Consider the following 22996-nt stretch of genomic DNA (forward strand, 5'->3'; position numbering starts at 1 on the left):
GTGGGAGGGAGTTATAGAAACGTAATGTACATGCTTTTTGTATTTTTGTATATTGTATATATGCTAAACATATGTACATGCTTTTTTAATCTTAAAAAAAAAAAATGCTGATTGTTCTTTCTATCTCACAGATTCATGTAAATCCATGCTTTTATCAGTCTCCTGAGAATGGTCGTCTTCTGCCGTTGGAAGCACATGAATGGCACTCCTTGAAATTTGGTGATAGCTTTTCCCTACTGGTTGACAAATATATTTTCAAGGTCATTTCTGCTCATCCTGTGGAGAGCACAGTAAGGTATCAATACCTGCAAAAAATGACGCTGTTCTCACTAATGGCTTTTTCTTACCGTTAAGTAAAATCTTTCTCACTTAAGGTCTGAATGGGTATGCCCACAAACCATGAAGTCTAGGAGGTGAATTGACAAACGGTCTCAGTGCTAGAAATGTGGGGTTTTGGATTTGTTTTTAGTGTCCCTCCACTCAGTAAATTCTTTGAAGTGTTAAATTTGAGGATGAGTTGAACTTCTCTTGAAATGAAATATAATGGTTTTGAGTAATGCAAATGTTGCTTAACTTTAGCACACAGCAAACCGTTTTTTTCCTAATATATGACCAATGGCAAATGTCTTAAATGCAGCACGAAATTGATCAAAGAATTTGAGTCGTTACGTCTGTAAAGTCAAATAACTTTTTTGAATTCAAAGATGAAAGTGAGAAGTAAATGGAGGTAATTCGTACAAAAAAATCTGTGTTTCTTATTTCGTAAGAAGCACATAGCAATTCGCATTTAGGAGGGAGCTAATATAAGCAATTAAACTGATTTATAGTAAAAACAAATTCTAAGCTGTAACTTCAACTTCATCAAAGTTTTATCATGGCATTGACTATTGCAAATTAGATACTCGGTCAACAGAAACACTACAGTAAGGATCAGCAATGATTGGAAAATTGTTCATTCAAAGTTCTTTCAATGGAAGTTAAACAAGAAGGTATCTTGATTTCCTTTGTTAGTTGATGCAAGAGTATGTTAGATTCTATTTAGAAGTGTATTAATGGTAAAAGTTCAGATCAGCCTCTGTTCAGGTTAAAAGTACGTGTTCATATTTATGATGAGTTTGTTCAACAAAATTACTTTGTTTTCTCAGAAACAATCCAGAGGTTGCAGAAGCAGCAGCAAGTGTTCATCCTGTTGAGATGTCCTGTAGTCTGTCATTAGTAGAGCCGTCGTGTTCCACCTCTGAGATGCAGGGAATTGCAAAAATAAGACAAAATGACTCTAATTCTATGCTTCTGGTGGGTCTTTAATTTTTTAAATATTTGCAAGCATGTGTTGAAAACGAAGCAAAGGTGTTTTCTAAATTCTTTTTCCTGAAAAGTGAATAAATTTCTATTGTGTATTTCTGTTTATGATGATTATGTTACGGCATTTTGTTCTCTGAAATATACAAAAATCATGTAGCTATTTCTACATGAAGATTTTGGCATAACAATATTAGAGCTGAACATAGTACTGCAAAACAGTCTTAAATTCTGGTCTGTGTATCAATAACTGCTCGCAAGTATGTTTGAAGGCCCAGGGTAACAAATGGCTCTTCTTCCAGCCAGGGTAAAAGACTCTGAAATTTATATCTGGAGATACTATAGTTAGACTGTAGATGCCTTGTACGGGCTGTGAGTGTACTAGCAGCCTGTTTCATTTGAATCATATATCTGTGATGGAGTGGTGGTGTCAAAATCCTAACAAATGCACAAGTAAACAGCCCTTCTTTTTTTCCCTGGCAGCCAGCATTTCGTCCAGCAAAATAGTGTTTTCAAAGCTAGCATTGTCTGTTGGTTTTATTGTTACTGAGTAAAAATGGCCTGCAGAAAGTCTGATAATCCCTCTGGCTCCGTACAGTATTCTTTTTCTTAAACCTTCTGTTGTATATCCATCATCACTGTGCTAAAATAGGGATACGTTGGGCAACATCATTGTACAGTAGATAACAAGTAAGTCCAATAAATGTCAGCCCTTACTGTAGTAATCCAGGCTGTGTGTGAAGGACATAATCACGCACAAACTTGTGTTCTAGTTTTTATCTCCTCTTTTGTACCTAGTAAAAGGAACTAAACAGTAAATAATGTTTCAGGTTCCTCCTTGTGATGATGATGAAAATGAACAGTCAAAATCTATTCAAAGGAAGAGGGTGCTTCCGTCTTGGATGCTGGAAAGTGACCTCCTGGTTGAGAGGATTTCTAAGCCTGCAGTGAAAGGAGGTAGGTTTGCATGCCACTACACATTGATGCGCTTTGATCTCATTTTCTTAAATGATAATTGTGGTGGTAGAAAATACTAATTCATTACTTTATTTTTCCATGTTCTGTGCCTGGCAAGAGACAGAGACTTCAGAAACTTAATTCTGTTGTCCATATGATTAATGACAGAGGAGATGTAACAGGGCTCTTTCTGATTGTTGTTGTGTTTTTTTTTTTCCCCCTGGTAGTGTTTTTTTAATTATTATTATTATTTTTTGTTGTGTTTTTTTGTCTGTGCCAGGTAGTAGTACTCTTTCTGGACACCTGACAATGCGGTGTCCTGGTGGAGTCCTTTTCTATAAAATGTTTATGTTTTGCAAAGGGTGTAAATTCTACACAGTTTCTGTACTGTTAATTCCTGGCCTTTTCCAGATACAAGTAACCAATTTATTCCATTGTAGTTTAGGTTCTCCTAATATCAGTTTCTTCTTTCTGAACGCGTTTTGCAGCAGATGGAAACGTAACAAAAATGGTATCATGGCCATAGCTTTTTCCTGGCTGTATACGCAGAAGATACTTCAGCACAGAGACCTCCTGGTTTTCTAGGATATGAAGCGTTCCAAAGAGAGACACAACATTCACTTTCTCTGTCAGTTACTGGTTGATGAAATAATAAAGTATGATGTGATTCTCTAGGCAAGTAGGCATACCTTGATTCTACTATGTCATAATTAATTTGCTTGTATAAGCTGGTAATCTGAAGTGATATTTATATGAAAGGTCAGTAGTAAAAAGTCCTAGGGTATTTTGTTTACCATTTACACAGCAGGAGCTGATCAGGTTAATTGTCAGTCATACTGATACAGTTGGTCCAGAATATCCTTTGCCCCCTTTTTTCTCCAACAAGCTTTCTCTGAATTTTTTTCAATCTAAAAAGTAGTTTTTATTCCTGTAAGCAGAATTAAATTGGGAGTACAGGAAGTGGAGAAAATTGTGGAAGTTGCATGTGCAACTGCTGCTATTCCTCACACTTCTTGCCTGGTGTTCTACGCAGATATAAGTTTAGATTTTTACTGCAGTCAGGATTTCACTGTAGAAGTTGTGTTCCAAAAGTAGTATTATTTTTTTTTTTAGGTACTAGAAAGATAAAATGCCAAGAAAGGAGAGAAAGCAATATGGAATCATTAAAATCAGATGTAAACATGCTGCAGAGAAAAAGATTAGCTTCTGAAATTGAAGAGAATTTGATAGATGAAGAGGAAAGGAGCTGTTTGTCCCCCCCTTCATCTGAGGTAACTTTTTGCTCACAGCAAAACCTGTATTTCAAAAATAAGAACCTAGTTGGCAATGTCATAGTGTAAGGTTGGGTTTGCAATGTTAATTATGTGTTCTGCTTGTGATTTGTTGTGTTTAACAGTTGTTTTTGAAATGCCAGTTCATTGGACAGCTCTGCTGCAAGGATTCTGGATGCCTTTGGAGACTTGGTAACAAGTGTTTTTCTGCGCTTCTTTCTTGGGACCTGGAATCTAGGTTGTGCATGTTCCATGAAATCCCAGACTTTCTGCTTTACAGCAGGCGGCCTGAGAGGCATGGGCCAAATTACTGGTCTGCTAGCCATGCTAACTGGCTTGGAGTTTGGTTTGTTTTTATGGAGAACCCTTTTCAGCGGTAGGTGATAGTATGACACTGACGTAACGCAGTTGTGGACTTTTTCCCCAAAGTGGTGCCATTCTAACTGGTTAAGTTTTATGGCCAGAAAATTATGATACAAGCCTCATCAACTGCTAAATTTTGTAGAAAGGTGGCAGAATGTGTTTATGCTATTTCAACAGGAATCAAAAAAGGAAAGAAAGTTGTCTGAAATCCAGAATGGTCTGTGGTCATGAGCAAACAGACTTCAGTCCTACTGACTGGTTAATGAAGGCTGTATGTCTTCAAAGTAAAACTGCGTTTATGGACAGTTACATACTTACTGATAGTACACTGCTAATAATGAAAAGATGTTTGTCATTGATAATGATCCTCAAAACACCTTCTGGTGAGAACAAACTAAGGCTTTTACTGATTTTTAAGTGAACAACCTGGAGTTCCTAGCCTCTAGCTCTAGGATTGCCTTGATCTGTTATAGGATTTGATAGAATGCTATTCGTTTGTATGCTTTATCAGTTCTGACATGGACAAGTGGTGTGTTGTTGTTGTTGTTATTATTATTATTTTAATCTTGAGGTTAATGAAATGATCTACTTGTGGAGAGTTTGAGCTTACCCGTCAAGGTAGTTTTAATATAACAGGATCTCTTAATCTGAAAAAGTGTTCTGAATGGTGAGCTTTGTTGGCGAGGAACATTTATACTAGCTGCAGTGCTGTTTTCTTTGTCAAATTGTAAGGTGAGTGACTATATAATTAATTGTTTCATTTAATAGGAGAAAACAAGTATGGCTTCATACTTAGAAACTGCAGAATTTCATAAATAGTTTTTATCTGAAGCATAGTGTAAGAAATTGCCTTCTGAGCTTTGTAGGAAAAATAATTATTACTTTTACTTGCACGAATAAGTCATAGAAAACTGAAACATTTAAATTTTATTATCAAAACCAAAATCACTCTTCTGCTGTCGCATTTCAGCTGACTGAAGGAAATTTGCTGTAGGGCAAGAAGTGAAACGAATCCTAACACGCAGTGCCAGCCATCCACCAGATGGCAGTGCAGTCATAGACACGTTATAATGAGTGCAAGTAATGCTGTTTTTTCCATGATTACGAACAGTTTTTTAATGAGTCATTATAAGAACTCTGATAGTGTTGAATCATCTTCCTCTGTATGTCTAAGGAGAGTAAAGCATGTAGTAGTGAGAAGTCACTAGTGGGAGCAGCAAGTTAGAAAAAGCGTCGTTTTGCACCTGAAGGCTTACTTCCTAAATTGCAATTGTTTAAGCATTTAGTTTGGGAGCCTCATAAAAGTCATCTTTGTCCCTGAGTTGACTCACTAAATACACTGCAGTCAGGACCATTTGATATTAATGCTGAATTTGTACTTTCTTAATCACATTGCTGTTCATATATAATTGTCTTCAGTTGTGGTTTACATGTTGTCAGATTTGCATTGAAAGGGACAAGATCAAATAGAAAACTACCAGCTGACTTTCAGTCCCTGCCAAACACATCAGTGAAAACGAAGTATAAGTTTACTGGAGCTGGAACTTCAGAGAAGGAACTGTAGAGAGGATAAACCTTTGAATAGTTCCGTAGTGTATCAAAGTAGCTCAGCCTTCAATAGAGGTGTGCTTCCGGATAATGTCTTGGTTACTGGGACATTGTTTTTGTCTTGGTTATTTCTCCTCCTATTCTTTATTTGAAGCAAGTGTCTCTTACTTTCAGTGTTATATATACATATTTTTAATTTAAAATGCAGTATTTGTCAAAACTGTTATCTTTGCCCAACAAGCTTTTTTTATTATTTTGAAGTCATGAGCTGAAGTGTTGCAGATATCTTCGGGGAAGGATTAAGCTCAAGGTGTATATGTATTGGTTCCCATATATCTCTCATACACATTAAAAAAAAATAATATTAATCTGTATATATATCTCCAATATATTTTGGCACTTAATAATTAAAATTGATTCTCATACAGGAATGTTCTAGATTACTATATCCTCACATGTATAACCCACATTCATTTTTAAGGAACAGTACTTTTAATCTAGAGTTAAACTAAAATGCTTAGACTGTTTACAGGTTGAGGTGGTAAGAGAGGTGCTTATGCATGTTGTGAGGGAACCACAGCTGAGGATGGAAATTCTAGGATAAGTTTTTCTGTATATTGTGTGTGTGATTTTTAACCTAAACCTTCCATTTGGCAGCTGTGTGTAGCAGCTTTTTTGACTATGAAAAGTGGAGAAGAAGATTTTGAGAACTGGAATGACAACATGGGATAGAGTTTGACCTTAATGCTTTTAATTCTGAATAGTGTAAATTTTCAGGTTGTTCAAAATGTAACCTTGTTCCACAGAATGCATCTGGATTTCCTCTTGAGAGTACCATGGGAAACATGGAAGGAAATGGCAAGACTGAAACAAAAAAAACTGGAAGTGCTATGGAGAAAAATGATAGGCAGCTGCATAGTAAACGGTCTAAAACAACAGGTCAGATCTCCAATAAAACAAATAGAATTGAGGAATCAGAAAACAAAGAACAGATCACTGGTTCTACAAGCCAACAAGCTCTCTGGGGCAGGATTTCCCAATATTTTGGTGCCCAGGAAGGGACTCATGAGCCTGATGCAGATCTGGATTATGAGACTGAAATTTCTGATACAACCAGAACTGTAGATGCTTCAGAAAGCTCCAAACAGATCAAGCGTAAGAGGACACCTTGCATGTATGGAACAGGCTGTTACAGGTAAAACAAAATTAAAACTAGCTTAAGTTAGCATACTATTAAGAAGTAACTTATTAGCTGTGGAAGAGAAAACAAGAATGTCACTGCAAGGTTTGATTTGGGAAAAAAAAAAATCTTTCGGTAAGCATGGGACTGATAAGAAATAAATGGTGTAAATACAGCTTTAAAAGTGTAAAAGGAGGAGCCAGGAGGTCTTGTTAACTGCTAATAAAACCCAAAAGAGGGATGAAGTACTTCAGCAAATTACAAAACAAAGTGTTGTAGGAAATAAAAAAAAAAAAAAAAAAAAAGGTCCATTTTTAAAAAGAAAAGAAATAACAAACCTGCATGTACTAGCCAAGTACAGGTACCAGCAGGGAAAAGAGGTGTAAATGGCTGCGGTGCCCAACATAGGACCTGTAGGCTTGTTTTATTAGCAGATAAAACTTTTACAGGAGAGAGTTGTATTTATTGAAGTAATTGCATGCTTTATGATTTGAATGTTTAAAATACTGTCTTATCATCCCCAAGTAATCAAAAATTATTTTTACTATAACTTCGCCAGTCAGGTTTTCTTGTTCAGCTTCTACTTCTTCCCTGGGAATACAATAAGCATACTTGCATATTCCTTTTCAACCCCTACCTGGTCAGCTTCTTTGGTGTATTTCAAGTGGAAATCTCTTTTCTTCCCTGTCTAACACTCAATTTGTGGTGAAAGATCTGTCGTACATATCTTCCGTGTGACACAGATGTTCCAGGGGAATTCTAAAACATCGGAAGTTAGTGTATGCACTCCTGCTAATTTCTTCTGCCTGGAAAAAGATTTGGAGCGCCACCTGTTGCTAAGTCAAACCTAGTGGTGGTTTTGAGGCCAGACCAATGGCCAGAGAACTGTTGTAGAAGGCAACTTCGAGCTCTGGATAAAACCACATAAATCAGAAGTACAAAAGATGAGGCTAATCCAGGAAGCGGCCGGTGGGCCCAGTGATTTTCAGGGGGCTTGAAGAGTAGGAAGACCAGTGACTAGCATAAGTAAATGTATTGTTGTATATGCTCAATGTGCAAATAACTTTGTAAATCAAAAGCTTAAAGCTGCTGTGTTAAGTCATGTCAAATTTCTAGTTTTCATGCATCTTTTTCATGTACCTCTATTTTTGCCTTTAATGAATATAATGAAAATGTTAGACAATTAAGCTGATCCAATAGTACAAATGCGTCATTTAGTTTGCCCAGCTACTTTTAATTCCTCTCAGGCTAGCTTTCCCATGTATGGGGGTTAAGCTGATTTAATGCTCTGATATACTGAATGATTTCTAACGTTTAAGAAAGGAAATTTTAGTTAAAGTTGTGTGGAATAGGAATCTGCATGTGCATGTTTGTTCTTAGGTCTTTATTCTAAAACTTTTGGCAGCAATACTTTCAGAAAGTACCACGGTATAAGAAAAAGCATGTCATGGAATAATACACAAGAAAATCTTACTCTGTAAGTATGAAGTACCAAAAACATCAGCTTTGACTTCGAGGAAACTTTATGAGATTAGCAAGTCATTTCAGTTACCTGTATTTTTAACAGAATGTGTACTTAAAGTGTATTGTGAATGGATGCTTTAAAGGAAATAATCTATAGCATATTCAATTTTTCATTGTGTAGCATTTTTCTTGAGCAAAAATAGTTTGAGTTCCTAAGGAAGAGGAGCTGCCTTGAGTGCTCTTTTGAGTACAATGGGTAGTTGGTTTCTGTCTCCATCGCTTAGCCCTGTGAAAAATATCTTTTAACACTATCTAACAAGCTGCTCTGCAGGGGCCAACATCTTATGTGAGTGTTGTTTTGGTAATTGTGGCATTTCCTTGAAGTTTTTTCTGGGTGAAGTAAATCTGTTTTAAAACAAACAAAAAAACCCCAGACCACCAACCCTCTTGAAATCCTTAGGCTTTGCAAATACTCTCCGGTCAGATATGTTTGTTATTCGTAAAATGTTGTTTATTCATAGACTAAGTGCTCTTCAGAGTTTGTCTTTATTTTATAAGCTCCTGTTAAGAGCACTTTTGGTAAGTGTGTAGTAAAACAGCCTGATCTGAAAGGGTTAAATGCTAGCTCTATTATTTTTATTGATTTCTCTAAGAAATACAAACATCTTGGAAATAGTTCTGAACCTGTGGCTCAGTTTACTAATTTATGGATTTGGAAACAATGCTTTTGAAAGAATTGAGGTTGATATCCACGTCTCATTCCAGAGATTCTTTTTTGTCATCGTATTTCAGTATTGGATTCTGCTTCTGAGATAGCCTGAAGCTTTACCAAACTGTAACAAACTGCTGTTACCGCTAGGAGGCGAAGTGCTCTGTGTACGTTGTACAAAACCGTATTTGTTGTCATGTGGCTAGCTTTTTGAATACTTTTCTTCTTTTTCCTGTCTGTTGCTTGCTTTTCCAAAGTTGGAAGAAGAAGGAATGTAAAACAAACAAGCAAAAGATCCAAAGCCAACCCCCTTTTTGAAGGGTCGCTTAGAAGGTGTGGTAGACCTTCATCACTGAAACTATAACCCACAATTCTCCATATTTTTATTCATTTGCTTGTTTGCACTACAGTGTTCTGACTAAATGTGTATAATTTTTTCCCATAGCTGTCAGAGCAGGGCACAATAAACCTTTGGATTTGTATGTGCATTGTTTCAAACATTTTGCTCTTTGTTTATGAAAACTTATTATTTTTCCTTTCACCTTAAACTTGTAAATCCAGCAGCTGAAAACTTGTATTTCTTTTTTTTTTTTGAGTTCTGTTTTCTAATAAAACTTGCAATTTGGAACTCAAAAATAGTACATGTGCACAGTTGTGGCATAACTTCAAGCTTGAATTCTATGGCTTTATAGCTAGTGCTGGCAATCCGTTACATCTTTTCTATCAGTTTCTGTAGTAGCTGAGAAAATAAACGTTAGGTGTGTCCTATGTGAATGGTGCCTCTGTGATTGTGAAAAGTGAGATATGGGAGAAACCCCATCTTCTGATTTTTAGGAATACTTTTAAGTTACTTTTGGTAGTTTCACAGATGAAAAGCTGTCCTAAATATTTCACTGAGCAATATTCGACTTGGGTTTGAGACAATTTCACTGATTCTTGTCATTTCTACTTGCATGGTTTTCTGCATTGCAACTTCAGAGCTCCTGTGAAGCATAGCAAAATTGCAGTAATTGTGGGGTGTGCTAATATGACTGTTTATGAGAATGCAAATCTGTCATAACTTTATTCTTAAAATATGCTTTTAGGCAGCATATAAACCTCAGCAACCTGGCTGCTGTTGGATCCACTCCAAAAGCTTTCTGGTTAGGATGACATATTTGTACCTTCCAGCTTGGAAGTTTTTCTCTGCCATTTCCATAAGCTAGTGGATTCCAAAGAGGCTGCCAGACAATCAGTAGACAAGGGTGATGGCTGCAGGAGGCAGTGAGCTGCAGGTGATGACAGCTTCTTGGCCTTTAGCCCTTCTTGGCCGTTGTGTCCTCCCTACTTGTTGCTCTTGCTTTGACCTAATGCTGCTACTCCCAGCATACAGCAGGCCTTTCTCTAAACTGTTTTCCAAAATCTAAGCGTAAGTTGAGGGAGCAGTTATAGGAGCGCAACTCAAGTTGTAGCATATTTAGTTGTAATATCTAAATATTACAACAGGTTAAATATCTAGTGCCTAAAAATTCAAAACAAACGGAACCCTTAATAAAAGGGAAGAGATGTGCACGTAAGCTTTAGATTTTTGCGAGATGGGATGCTGACTTTATACAAGCTATGCACATCTCTGCTTATATTTGTTTTGCTAGATATCATTGGACAACACATAGGAGTGGAATAAGCACAAGTTATCCAGGTAAAGGTAAGATAAAAGATGACGTTTGTACTAATCCTGAGCATCTGAAGTACAACATGTTTAAGATGCTCCATAGATAACACACATTTTGTGGAACATCATCTACCACCCCAAAGAATCGTAAGCCTAAGGATTTAGTAAGTGGGATGTACATATAAACCCCTTCATTTTTCTTCTTCCCTCTTCCCTTATTCTCTTGGGGTTTGTTTGGATTTGTTTTAATAAGGAGCAAAATAAGAACTTTGTTGCTCAAGTAGGTTTTGAAGAAATATTTTGAAAGGAAATGTGCATCTCCTAAAATACAGTAGTTTGTCTAAGTGGTAGCTATTAGGCCTTCTTTCCTCGGTGAATGCAATGAAATGTGTATCTTATCTTATTCTAGGAAAAAAAAAACACAAAAAATATTTCACAGAACATTAGTTGCTTCCATATTCCCTTGAGGAGATTAATTATGTCTCAGATGACTTTAAGTTCTTGCAAATTTTGCTATTAATTTAGCTTTATGCATTTAGAACTGAGAGCAAGTAAAACGATTTGGTTTCATCTCATTTATTTTTAAATGGGAAAAGAAATGAGCAGTCAGCTCCGTAAGGCCTGAATTTGGTATAAGAAGTGACATTTCCTGAGAACTCATGCTGGAATAAGTGGCAAGTAAATGCAACCTTGCAATGATTTCTAGTGAAACAGTATTTACTTATCCTGTAGGTTGCAGAAATTAACAGAAAAGACCATGATGAGAAAACTGTCACCTGTGTAAATATATCCAAGGGATGCTGTATTTTTTCATAATTAGTTCGTTGAAGAGTTCAGTTTGCTTTTTGTGTTCCTTGAGTGAAAGATACCAGGCAAATGGGGTCTAAAAATATTGATATTAGAAATTTAATCCTATTCAAATGCCTAGAAGGAGGCCTGAATGGCTAGTAAAGCTCACAGTGCTTAACTAATCATTTTACAAAGCTGTAACAGAACAACTTTTTCTTGCGGTGGTAGTTGAAATGCTGAAATGAACATCAGCTGTTCCATATGAAGTTCGTAGCAGGTATTTGTGAATTTAAAGAAAAGAATACTTGTGAACAGTTGGGAAGCTCTATATGCAGCTAGCTTTTTCCCTGGCTTTGTTTATAAACGCAGCTGTAACAAGTATAAATTAAAACAGTAATTATCCTGCAATATAAAGTTGTCACTCGTCTTGCCTGAGGCAAGCAGTTCACTTTTATAATTTGCACAAACACATTGAAGATTATATACTCAGAGAGTTAGTATGGTAAATCACTGAAGTGTTTGTGGAAGTCTTTTGGAAAATCATTTTTTAAAATATCTCATATTCCCTGCTTTTAAAAGTTATGCTTGGAAAAGGTGTTCCTAAAAGAAATCATAGGGAAAAAGTAGGTTTGCTTGTAGTAACAGTATGTTAACTTTATAATTTTTGTAGTGTGTTCTGGTCTGTTACATGAATTTCTCATGAAGTCAGTTGTTTTTCTGTGTTCTTTTTATCATCACTTAAAGTTTTATAAAGCTAACTGTTCTCTAAGTGGCATTTACAGCTGCCTTGTCTTGTATGGTGTGCATGCAAACCTATTGACTAGAAGCAGTTAAAATGTTCTTTCAGTGATCTGTGTGTATTTACTACTTGCTCTTTGTGGATTCAACTGTGTAAGTGTTGTAGAACAAAAGGATGTGCTCTCATTGCTTACACTGTTGTGACTCAGCTTATGTGCAGAGCCCTTAGGTCCTAACCATACAAGTTCCTGTCCTTATTGCTCAGATTATAATTGGATACCTCAAAAAAAAGTCATCGTAGCCACGGCAGTCTTGACAACATGGTCAATGTACTGTCCAGTGGACATTAGGAGTAATGTGGTGGTGTTCAAGTGAGTAATAACTTGCATATGCAACAGAAGTAGTAGTTGAGACAGATTGTCTGAAGCTATACATAATCTCCCAAGTGTGTAGAGTCTACATTTCTGCAGTTACCATACATTGGCCCTTCTGACTCAAGTTGAGGCTTCATTAGTAGCTTTATATAAAGCTTCTGTAGCTCCACAGTCAGCCACTGAGCAAGATTCATGCTGTATGATTACTTCAGTAGGTTGTGCATGTGTTGGAGATCTGAAAGGTAAAAACTGAAGGCAAATAGGAAAATTTCCATTTTAACTTCTTGTGGAGCACGTGCTGAGACAAAAATTAACTTCTGTTATCCTGAAAGTGGGTCTGCATAAAGTTAAACAGTAAAAGTTCCTATTTATGTAACGATCAAAAAACGAGTTGCCACTTACTCAGTAATGCCATTCTTATTTCCACTTGTCATGTTTAAACAGAACAGTCAGTTCTCAATATACGTATTCATCTTTTTGCAGGAAGAATCCCATTCACTTTCAGCAGTTCAGTCACCCTAACGATGATGATTATCATGAAACAGATATTTTAACTGAAGGTAACGATGATAACCGTCCTGAATGTCCGTATGGAACCGCTTGTTATAGGTAAGAAGCAGTAAATAAATAATTTTCCATATTTTATAGAATAAGACTGTTCTCCCCTGGAGTTAGTGATGCTAGAGTAATGAATAATTCTTGATGTTAACTCGTGAGGGTAGTATATTATTATGGCTCTTCTTAAATTCTTGCTGCTTTCCAAAGTTTACTGTGGATAGACTGCTACTTCCAGAGCAGCAAAATATTTGCAAAACATTTGGTAGTGATTTCAGCCTAGCAAACATGAATTCTTGACTTCTGTAAAGTATTCAGTAGCATAGAAATTGACCCTTTTCACTTCTCATTGTATAGCTAACCATTCTTTTACAAAAACAATTTATTCCTACGTGCTTTTCGTGATCTATCATTTTTAGTTTAAAATTTGATAAAGCATGTTGAGACTATACAAAAGCTCTATTTTATTTTTATCAGTATTTGATAGAAAGCATAATTCAGGTAGCAGCAGTGTAGAATCCAGAATTCACTGTGTTGCACTTTCTTCTAAGCACTGCTGATTTTCTGAAAAATACAGTTTTACTATATTTTTTTCTTTACTGTCTAGATTTTACACCTTTATTTAGCAGATCTTAGAGCAGTTAGGTTGGAATGGACCTACAAAGATCATTGAGTCCAACTGCCTGACCCCTTCAGGGCTAACTAAAAGTTAAAGCGTATTATTCAGGGCATTGTCCAAATATCTCTTGAATACTGACAGGCTTGGGGCATCAACCACCTCTCTAGGAAGCCTGATTCACTGTTTGACCACCCTCATGGTAAAGAAATAGTTCTTAATATTCAATCTGAATCTTAATGGCTACTGTGTAGTTGGCACAATGGAGAAAAGCCTATTTTCTGAGGAAATAGCACTTCTGGGAGAGCATACTGAAACTTACAGCTGCTCTTAATAGAGATCATGTCTGAGCATTTTCTACAATCTCTTCCAGAAAGCATGATGATGATAATACTAAAGAGTGGCTTTATGAAAAGTAACAAAAAGAGGGTAGTTGTTTTTTTTTAAAAAATACTATATTTAGCTAATGCAGAAAAAAAGTTTATGCCAGTAATGAAATTACCAATGTGCTTTTCAGCAGTGCAGTGGTTACTTATCCAAAAACAAAACACAGAGAAAAGACAACCTCTGTGCTGTATATAACTTCATGACTTCTTGATCTGTATTTAATTCTTTTGGGGTAGAGAATATGAGGCATTCATGAAACAATGCTAATTCTTTAAACTTACCAACAGATGAAGTTTGAAGAGTTTTCTTATATTTTTTGTTGTCTTTATTTATTGGCTACTATTTGAAGTGAGTGTAATTGAGAGAATGATCTAAACATGATGTCTTGATTTAGGATTGAATGGTCTGATACTGATGATGGTAATAAAACATTGAAATGGTGCAGAAAAAAACTGCCTATTTTTTTTTGTAGGAAGCAATATTTCCATTTTTCATTCAGATAAATATCAATGTGTACACAATATACTTCAGGTTGGCAGTACCGGTAGAATTATAAATCTGGTTGAAGTTTCTGAATTTGTTACAAGCAGTGATAAAAATAAGTTTTTTTTTTTTTTTAGCTGAAGAGTAACTTTATTCTGTTCTGTTGAAGAATAAAACACATAAGCAAATGGTTTTACAAAGGCAGTCTTTGTGGCAAAGGTATTTTGTGAAGTATATGCACACTGCAGTTATATAAATTCGTCTCAAGTTTCAGGGAGTGCCAAAGGGAGTGTCATTTTGGAATAGTGGTCTTTAATTGCTATTTATTTTCAGAAGCAGAAAATAACCTAACTGAACTGGTTTTCTTAAAAAGTTAGAAACATCTAAATTTTTGGAGCAAAAATAAATGGGATTGAAACTCTTTTAGCATGCAGTCCTGAGAAAAGCCTTGTAGTATGCTAACAAGGTAAGCACAACACAAGTTAAACTAAGTTAATTTCTTTTATCCAGCATTGGATAAATGTTTTGGGAGGGGTGTGGGAGGGACGAATTAAATTGGTGCGTGTTGATTACCTGTGTTAGTCACAGTTTGAATGAAGGGAGCATATTTTGGAGGTCTAAGAGCATGTTGGCTTCAAATTTTCTTTCATTGCTCTGATGCTATTGTTTCTGTAGAAGACAATGCAAAGTTGCAATGGAACTTATTGGATTGCAGCAGCATACTGTAGAAAGGAGTAATTCTTCCTGTGGCCTTCCTGTGTGGTCCTTTAAGACAATCAATTCTTTATAAATGCTGCAATTTTCCCAAACTGTTTAATTAGCTGATGAGTTAATTTCTCGTTTCAGGACGTTCATTGCTTTCTGATCTATGACTATATGCACAAAATACCAAGGAGGTCTGGGCCTCCAGTGACAAATCATGCTTTTGCTGTTTTATTTGCAGGAAGAATCCACAGCATAAGCTGGAATACAAGCACACTGCACCTCCAGGTAATATCACACCTTGTTCAATAGAATTCAAAGTGCTTGTATGTGGGGGAACAAACCAGCAATGGATACAAAAATTTTGGATTACAATGCTGTAAGATACTGGAAACGAAAAACACTATTTGTAACTTACTCTGCATTGCATTGCACTCTTGCTGTTCTTAAGCTTGAGGTCTTGCCATTGTCTGTAATAAGGAAGGCTGCTTGGCCACTTCAGACTTGCGCTCACTTCAAGTGTTTATTGACTGAAGTGAGACAAGATAGGTCAGAGAATTGACATGGTTTGTATGCTCTTGTATCTTAGATATTGGGGGAAAAAAAACCAACGCCATACGGCATCTAAATATTTTCACGAATGGCTATACATATACCATGTACATGGCATGCTGTGATATTACCAGATCTCTCCCCTCTGTTCAGATCTGTAGTATAAGAATGAAAACTGGGAATATGCGTAGGTACTACTGAAGTGTTCAACATTTAGAATGGATACTGCAATAAATTATTTTTACAGCTTTTCTCCTGTTTTCTCCTGTCCCCATAGCAAAATATGTACACAGAAATGCTTCAGCTGCGAGGAGTGTTATATCTTGAGATTTCATTCTTGCTTTGTATTTTTATTTTGATAGGAATTTCTGGGGTAACACAATTTCTAAGTCTTGTGATGCTCTAAAGTAAAAATAGCAAGAATGCCTCCTTCCTTTAATATAACTAAAACTGAATTTGATTCCTTATTCTGAACTGTACTAGTCTTTCCTATTTCCATAATTGTTGAAAAATATAGAGAGATTCTGTTTGTTTTCTGTGTTCTTAAAGAATTCAAATCGAAATTTGCATTTTTGTACTTTTTTTTTGAGTATTGCACTTGGAGTTTTTTTCCATGTGAAATCCCAATGCAATAAAGAACAACTCATGGCAGTACAGTTATGGACACGTAATGATCATGTAGTTTACTTAAACAATTGGGATTATGACATTAGTAAGGAGAAATTGCATTTACTGAAGCAATGGTGTAAAATGCTTAAATACTTTGAAGTACTTGAATTTTTTGTTTAATAATACCAGTCTTAGTGAGATCGTTGTGGGGAGGGAATGGTTTATAATGGCAAGAAAAAGTTAATTTGGTGAATCTCTCAGGAATCATTCAATACAGAATAGTTTTTTGTTGGGGGGGGGGGGGGGGCTCTTGTGAACATGGCATACTCATTGCAGTGTTCGTTTTAATAGATCGGTTGCTTATTCACAGTCTATGTGAATGACTGCTACTAGATTGTACTCTGTCCTCACTAGTAACTTTTATTTCATTAGGAACTGACAGACGAACCCGACAGCGAACTTCAAAGAATGGTTAGTATGTTCTAATTGTGTGAATGGGCGCATCCATGTCTACCCTGCTTTGTTTTTTGGGTCATTTAAAAGTCATGCAGATGATAATACTTACCTGAGGAAAAAACTATTATTTCGCTTCAGTGAAACCCTGCTTGCTTTTTTACAAATAGTAGTGCTGAAATTCAGTTTGTGCTAAGCTACCTGGATGAGCATACTTGTACTTCTCTGGAAGCAGACAGGAAATCAAACTGATGTTTCACCTTTGAAAAAGACATGGCTAAATTGTATGCTCTTTCCATACATACAAGGGTTGTAATTGGATAGAAGGACCTGATAGTTCATATACAACTAGATAAGATTCTGTGAAGAGTGATTGCTTTTCAAACCATTATATATTCCTTCTGTGTTGCACTGTCCTTTAACTATCAAATAATATCTGTGCTAATGAGCTTTTCTTGTATGTACTCTGAGGTATCTGTTTCAAGTGAGGTACTGTCTTGTTAGGGCTGAAGTGTAGAAGAAGGTTAATGCCTTTGAGTTGGGGGCAGCTTTTGCTGTAGACTACATACGTATCCTTCTTTCTTCAGTTTCAAGTCTTCAGTGGGGATTATGTAGTAGCACAGGCTCTCTTTATGATGTAAACTCTAAAACTCTATCCAAATATATCTTCTGTTTGCCAGCAGTGCACCTAGCTTGCTTTGCTGCTGTCAACAATGTTAATTTATGTGTTGCATGTGTACAGACTCCAGGTTTTTAAAACCTTCAGGTCTGTTTCCAGACTTCTTTTGTTTCAGCTTCCATGTGTGAAGCTTTCTAAAATAATTTAAAAGTGAGCTTTAAAGAGCAGTCTGAAAGTCTAATGATATTCACTCTTCACTTTCCTTACATGAATGGTAGATACCATGTGCACACCTCCCAGCAGGTGGCCAGTCAAGAATGGCTATATATAGAAAAGAGTTATCTTGTGAACTCATGAAGCTTGAACATGGAAGTGAAAATCAACTCTTCATACTAAATAAGAACCAGGAAAAAAAATCATATTCTCTGCACAGGGAGCGAAAGGGAATTTGCTAATTAAAATACTGTTCTTAATGCTGACTCTTTTTTCCCCAAAGTCTTATTGACTAACTTGCTTAGTTCTCTTTAGGGCAAAGCTCTTAAAAGGTTAGACTCAGTAAGTTCTTATCTGAGGCAGCCACATTAAGCCATGCAAGGTCACACAGACAGACAGGGCTCCATTAACCTTTATTTCATGCTGTGTGGCACTGCTGCACTGTTGAGCACGGCAGAATTAATTTCCATGCAAATATGTTTAAATTCCAGCAGACATGAAGAAAGGATACTGACTATGTGACATTTGACATGTTTAGTTTTTAATGTCTTTAGGCTAATTGCCACCAAAGGGATTGCAAATTGCTTGTAGGGAATGAGATCTATGTTGTGAGATATAATCCAAGGGAGCTATAATGTAAGGGAGAAAGTAAGAAGAAGAAAAAAGAGTTGGTGCTGTCACTAAATTGTTACTACTAAATTGACAGTACCTAGATGAATGACATGCTATTGCTGTGGATCGTGCAGCATTCTCTTGCACACTTCTTCCTAGTTTTTCCAGCAAGCTAAGCAACTAACTTCCAGATTTTTTTTTAAAGAGGTGGTCAGTAAGCTTGTCTCCCTATGGAGCCTATATTTCAAGAGAAAGTTTCAAGGTCATCTTTATAAATGTGGTATCAGAGAAAAGGCGGAATTGTGTTTAATGAGCTGCTTTGGGGGCTATAGGGCTGAATTAAACTGTAACAGAAAGAGGTGGAGTGTGAAGATATGGAAAGAAATGCATTATTCACTACAAGAACCTAAAAGCATTGACCTACAGGGAGGAAAAATGTGGTATGCTCCTACGTTTTTAGGAAAACAGCAAAATACGTATTTTGATGGAAGTAATGAATACTTTGCCAGAATTCCTATTTCTATTGTAAAATACCACCTGAAGTGCTGTGAAAGTGAAGAATGGCTTTTCTTTGCTAAGTAGGTCTTGGGCTTATTTTTGTAAGTGTAATCTGAGAAGAGGGATTTTGTTCTTGCCATATTTAGCATCTTTGTTATGACCTTTCCCCCTCTGAGACGATTGATTCTGTAACACCATGGGCTGGGATTCGTATAAGAAATTCTGCTGGTATGGATAAACATGGAAGTGATTAACTTCATCTGAAGACTGATGGACAACAAACCAGCAAGCATTATAGTGGATTGCAGCTCACATTGTCAGTTGGCATTTTCAGGATTTTCTGCTAGGTTGTGCACAGTCAATCGTTCAAAGAATGTAAATTTTAGGAATTTTTCTCAACTTCTATCTGTGGCTGTCACATGTACCCGACGTTATTCTAGGAGGTCATTCAGTGTCTCTATAACACAATTTACGCATAAAATAGTGCATCTTTGAGGGACTTGGCTAATGCTCTAAATGCTTTAGGAATCCTTGGATGAGAATTGCTAGAGATCATAAAACATTAATCAGACGATAACATAATTCTGGAATACTAATGTTCCCACTAGTGAAAAATGCAACTGATAGAGGATGGGATCTGACTACGCAAGATACTGGTGTTCTCTTTTGATCACCACATGCACACAGCTTGAGTATCTGGGGCTTTGACCTCAGGTTGCTAAGAAATACTTAGGGTTGACATAAAAATTGATCTGGACTGGGGTCTACAGCTGAGGAAAAATATGTATCTATAATTTCATATGACAGATAATGACAAAAATTGACAGAACGACAACAGACAAATTATCTTTATGAGATTGTTGACAGGTTATCTCTACGCAAGATAAAGGAAAACATACAGAGGCTGAGAAGAGGAATGAATATGGTTTTACTCAGGGATATGACTTAAGGACAGGATAACATGATCGGCATATTAATGCAGTGTGGTTAATGAGAAACTGTGCACACGTAATAAAATTGAAATAGTGAAAAAAGGGAGATAGTGTAAGCTTGTAGAACATGTTAATAAAAAAATAAAAAAAAATAAAAAAAAATCTATCAAAATCAGGAAGCAGTGGGAATAAACTTGTTGAAAGTTCACAGCTGCTGATAAATAAAAGGAGAATGCACTACCGCCATGGTAGTGTCTGTACAAAGCTGCTGCCAAATCAATGCTCCAAATAGCAGAATTGGTTTAAATGGGTGAATTTGCCAACATATTTGAACAATTAAAGAAATACTGCAAGACAAGCTGTCCAAAAAAAGCTTGGGAATGTGAAGCGAGCAGCATCCATTCCTTGTAAAGAGAGGTTTATTAGTCTTAGATTCCTGCCAATACGGAATATTGTGAAATAGTATGAAGGCAGAAGGCAAATGCACTGCAAAATGATAAGTTTTGAAGATAGAAGGTTAGAAGACTGTATAAGAAAATAGGCTAAGTGAACTGAGAAACAGGTAGGCTGCATTCAGCTTGGAAAAGAAGTGTTCAGTGTTTGGCATTTCCTTAACCCTTGTTCAGTAAGGAAGCACAAACTATCCAGTGTAGATCCAAGCTGAGAACTTAAGAGGTGAGGGGTCTAGCAGATTATTTTCTGTCACGAGAGCCTCAGGAAACACCAGGAAATAAAAGCTGTGTAAGATTCTCAGAGAATGAGAGTATAAAATAGCTTCTGTGTGTATGAATGAAGACAAAATGTAGGGGCAAAATAGCCATCTAGCAATAGTCAGACACCAAACAATACATCTTTCTTAACGTTTATATATAGAAGTAGGCTGCAATGTGTATTCCTTTTTTGTTGTCTTTTGCTTAGAAGGTAAATCTGATACCATTAATACCAGTGACAATGGGTGTTTTCATTTCAAGATAAACAGAAGTTAAATAGTACTTAGAAACTTGCACACCCTGGGATCCAGTCTCGGGGTATACGTGGCTCTTGAAAATCATGAATAATGGGTGTGATCATAGAGACTAGAGAGAGAAGCCAGGAAGTTGTATGCTAATCAACTTAAACTCTGGTTTGGCAGTTAGGAGGCCATATACTGGTTTCAAAGTGGTAGTAGAAAATGTGGCCTCTGTTTACAGTTGTTTGAAACCAGCCTGGTTCTGTGACAGCTCTCAGAGAATTACGGTTAGAGACAACAGGTGAGTATTGTGTCTGATAATGTTGCACAGGGAGCAGAGGATGGACATTATACTTGGACACAGTACATGGATGGGAGGACTTGCAGTCTGTGCCCTGGAGGGGACAGAGTAGGGACGTGGAATCGTTGTAAATTGGAGAGAGAAAATAAGTGTAATTTGTAATATACTGTGTTCTGTGCAATGAAGGGTAATCAGCTACATCATTTCTTAGCCTTTAAGTAGTAGTTCTGCAGAAACAGGCCATGGGCTGTAATACGCGGTATCTTAATGCTCTTTTTCAATATTTTGAGAAATGTAGCTATGAAAAGTGTTCATAGTGTTGATTCTTTTTTTTCTTATTAACCAGATGATTGTAGGTTAAGCACATAGTACCTTATGTCTGTCCAGAATGGTCAGTGCTTTACCTGGAGCTCTGTTTGGGCCGTGACATTGTGAAAAACACTTGTATTCCAGAAAAGAGCATCAAAGATCAGATGTACAGAAAGCATGACAGATAAGGGGAAAATCAAAGGTAGTGTAGCCTAGATTAAAAAAAAAAAAAGAAAGAAAAAGAAACATGAAATAAAACATGCTGCAAAGAGACAAGTAATAGGCTTCTGGCTTCACTGTGAAGAGAAATTTGGATTTAAGCCACTAGGGAAAGCTTTCTAGACAGATAAGCACTGCAGTAGGTGTCAGAGAGGTGGTAAAATGTTTCGTGAGTTTTGAAAATCTAACCGAAAATTGTCAGAATTGGTGCTTTAGTTGATTCTTTCCCTTTTAGAGACAGGTTAACTAGATAGTCTCTGGATGGTCTTTTTATTTCTACATTTGTGATTCATGAATATATTATTACTTTTCTGTCCCTACAGGAAAAAGGGCTTTGGAGGAAGACAGTGACAATGATGGTGAACCAAATGAATACGATCTTAATGACAGCTTCATAGACGATGAGGAAGAGGAGTGTGAACCTACTGATGAAGATTCTGATTGGGAACCAAGTTTAGAAGACAAGGATAATGAAGATGTCGAAACACTTGTGAAAGAAGCACATAGATTTGTTAAGACCAAAAAGTAGCTGCACTGAATAAAATTAAGAATGTCTGATCCAGTTATGTTAAAACTCAAATGTGCAAGGAGAAGAATTGCATTGAAAACTACTTTATTCTCAGTGATGTAGGCACTATAGGAAGATTTTAACAGGGCTAAGGGGATTCAGCAATACCATTCCTTTTGGGTGTATTTTGCGATATTTTTGTTCTATGAAGTGGTGGAGCCAAATGATTAAGCTCTGGGATTATATTGTGTGTCAGCTGCAGTAGGACTCTTTAAAAATAGAAATTTCTCAGTTATTTCTTCTCCAACACCATTAGGGTGTCAGTTTTAAACACAATTTTAAAGCTTTGTAATGCTTTGTCTTCCTGTGTTTGAAATAAATAGTGACATGAGGAAGTCTTTAGTTTTGCTGAAACACAATATATACTGGAATGAAGAGGAGCTAGACTTCATACCTGCCGTATTGCAGGCTGATTCTTGGCCATCACTGGGGAAATCTCTCTAAGCCATATTATGTGTCCTTTACAGTTAGTGTAACCTTAAATTTCATTAATCTGCTACTAGCTTTCATTTTAGATGTCTTTTATTTGATTGTCTTTATGTACGGTAGTTAAATACTGATTATCTAAATAATTTCAGAACAGTATCTAAATGTACTGAACCTCTGCTCATGTCCCGGCACCAGTTATGGTGTATTTGCTCCACTTACAATACCAGTTTCAGTACATGTAAATCACTGTAACTGTGGTCAGTTAACAACAAAGCTGAAGTCTTAATGACTGTATTTTTGCACAATTAAACTTGTACTATACTGTGGGAAACGCTTGTAACTGTGTCTCTGTGATTTCTAAAGGCTGTGTTGGAAGATCTTGCCCTTTACAACTTTGCTGAGCTTGAGTTAAAACTTTTGTTTTTCAGGGCAGATGCCTGAAGCCTTGTTAATTTGGGGTGCTTTTTTGATGCATAATACTGAAATCCAGCATGGTTAGCATACTTGTTTGGCTCTGTGAATTTGCCTAATTATGATGGGATAATAGGCGTCCAAATATACCTGAACATATTAGTTGGATGATGAAATGCTTGTTGCAGGTGAACTTCAGGGAATATGTGTGTTCCAGCTGATCGGTTTTCTGCAGC

General features: G+C 36.5%; 1 protein-coding gene across 8 annotated transcripts in view; it reads left to right on the top strand.

Moving 5' to 3' along the window:
• APLF (aprataxin and PNKP like factor) overlaps positions 1 to 22685 on the top strand; it is a 37580-nt gene extending 14895 nt beyond the window's left edge. For 6 of the 8 annotated variants that reach the window (XM_080587067.1, XM_080587069.1, XM_080587066.1 and 3 more), the window contains exons 3-12: positions 132 to 295; positions 1146 to 1293; positions 2130 to 2256; positions 3370 to 3527; positions 6245 to 6633; positions 8024 to 8095; positions 12827 to 12952; positions 15328 to 15374; positions 16680 to 16718; positions 21676 to 22685. In XM_080587067.1, coding sequence (XP_080443193.1) covers positions 1195 to 1293; positions 2130 to 2256; positions 3370 to 3527; positions 6245 to 6633; positions 8024 to 8095; positions 12827 to 12952; positions 15328 to 15374; positions 16680 to 16718; positions 21676 to 21881 — 1263 coding nt within the window. In that variant the 5' untranslated portion in view covers positions 132 to 295; positions 1146 to 1194 and the 3' untranslated portion in view covers positions 21882 to 22685. Of the gene's footprint in view, positions 1 to 131; positions 296 to 1145; positions 1294 to 2129; positions 2257 to 3369; positions 3528 to 6244; positions 6634 to 8023; positions 8096 to 10422; positions 10476 to 12826; positions 12953 to 15327; positions 15375 to 16679; positions 16719 to 21675 lie in introns of all 8 variants that reach the window. The other 2 variants (XR_013949269.1, XM_080587065.1) reach the window with 2 other exon arrangements.
• Positions 22686 to 22996: the final 311 nt, after the last annotated feature.

Source organism: Anser brachyrhynchus (assembly GCF_964034855.1).
Source record: "Anser brachyrhynchus genome assembly, chromosome: 3".
Classification (NCBI taxonomy): domain Eukaryota; kingdom Metazoa; phylum Chordata; class Aves; order Anseriformes; family Anatidae; genus Anser; species Anser brachyrhynchus.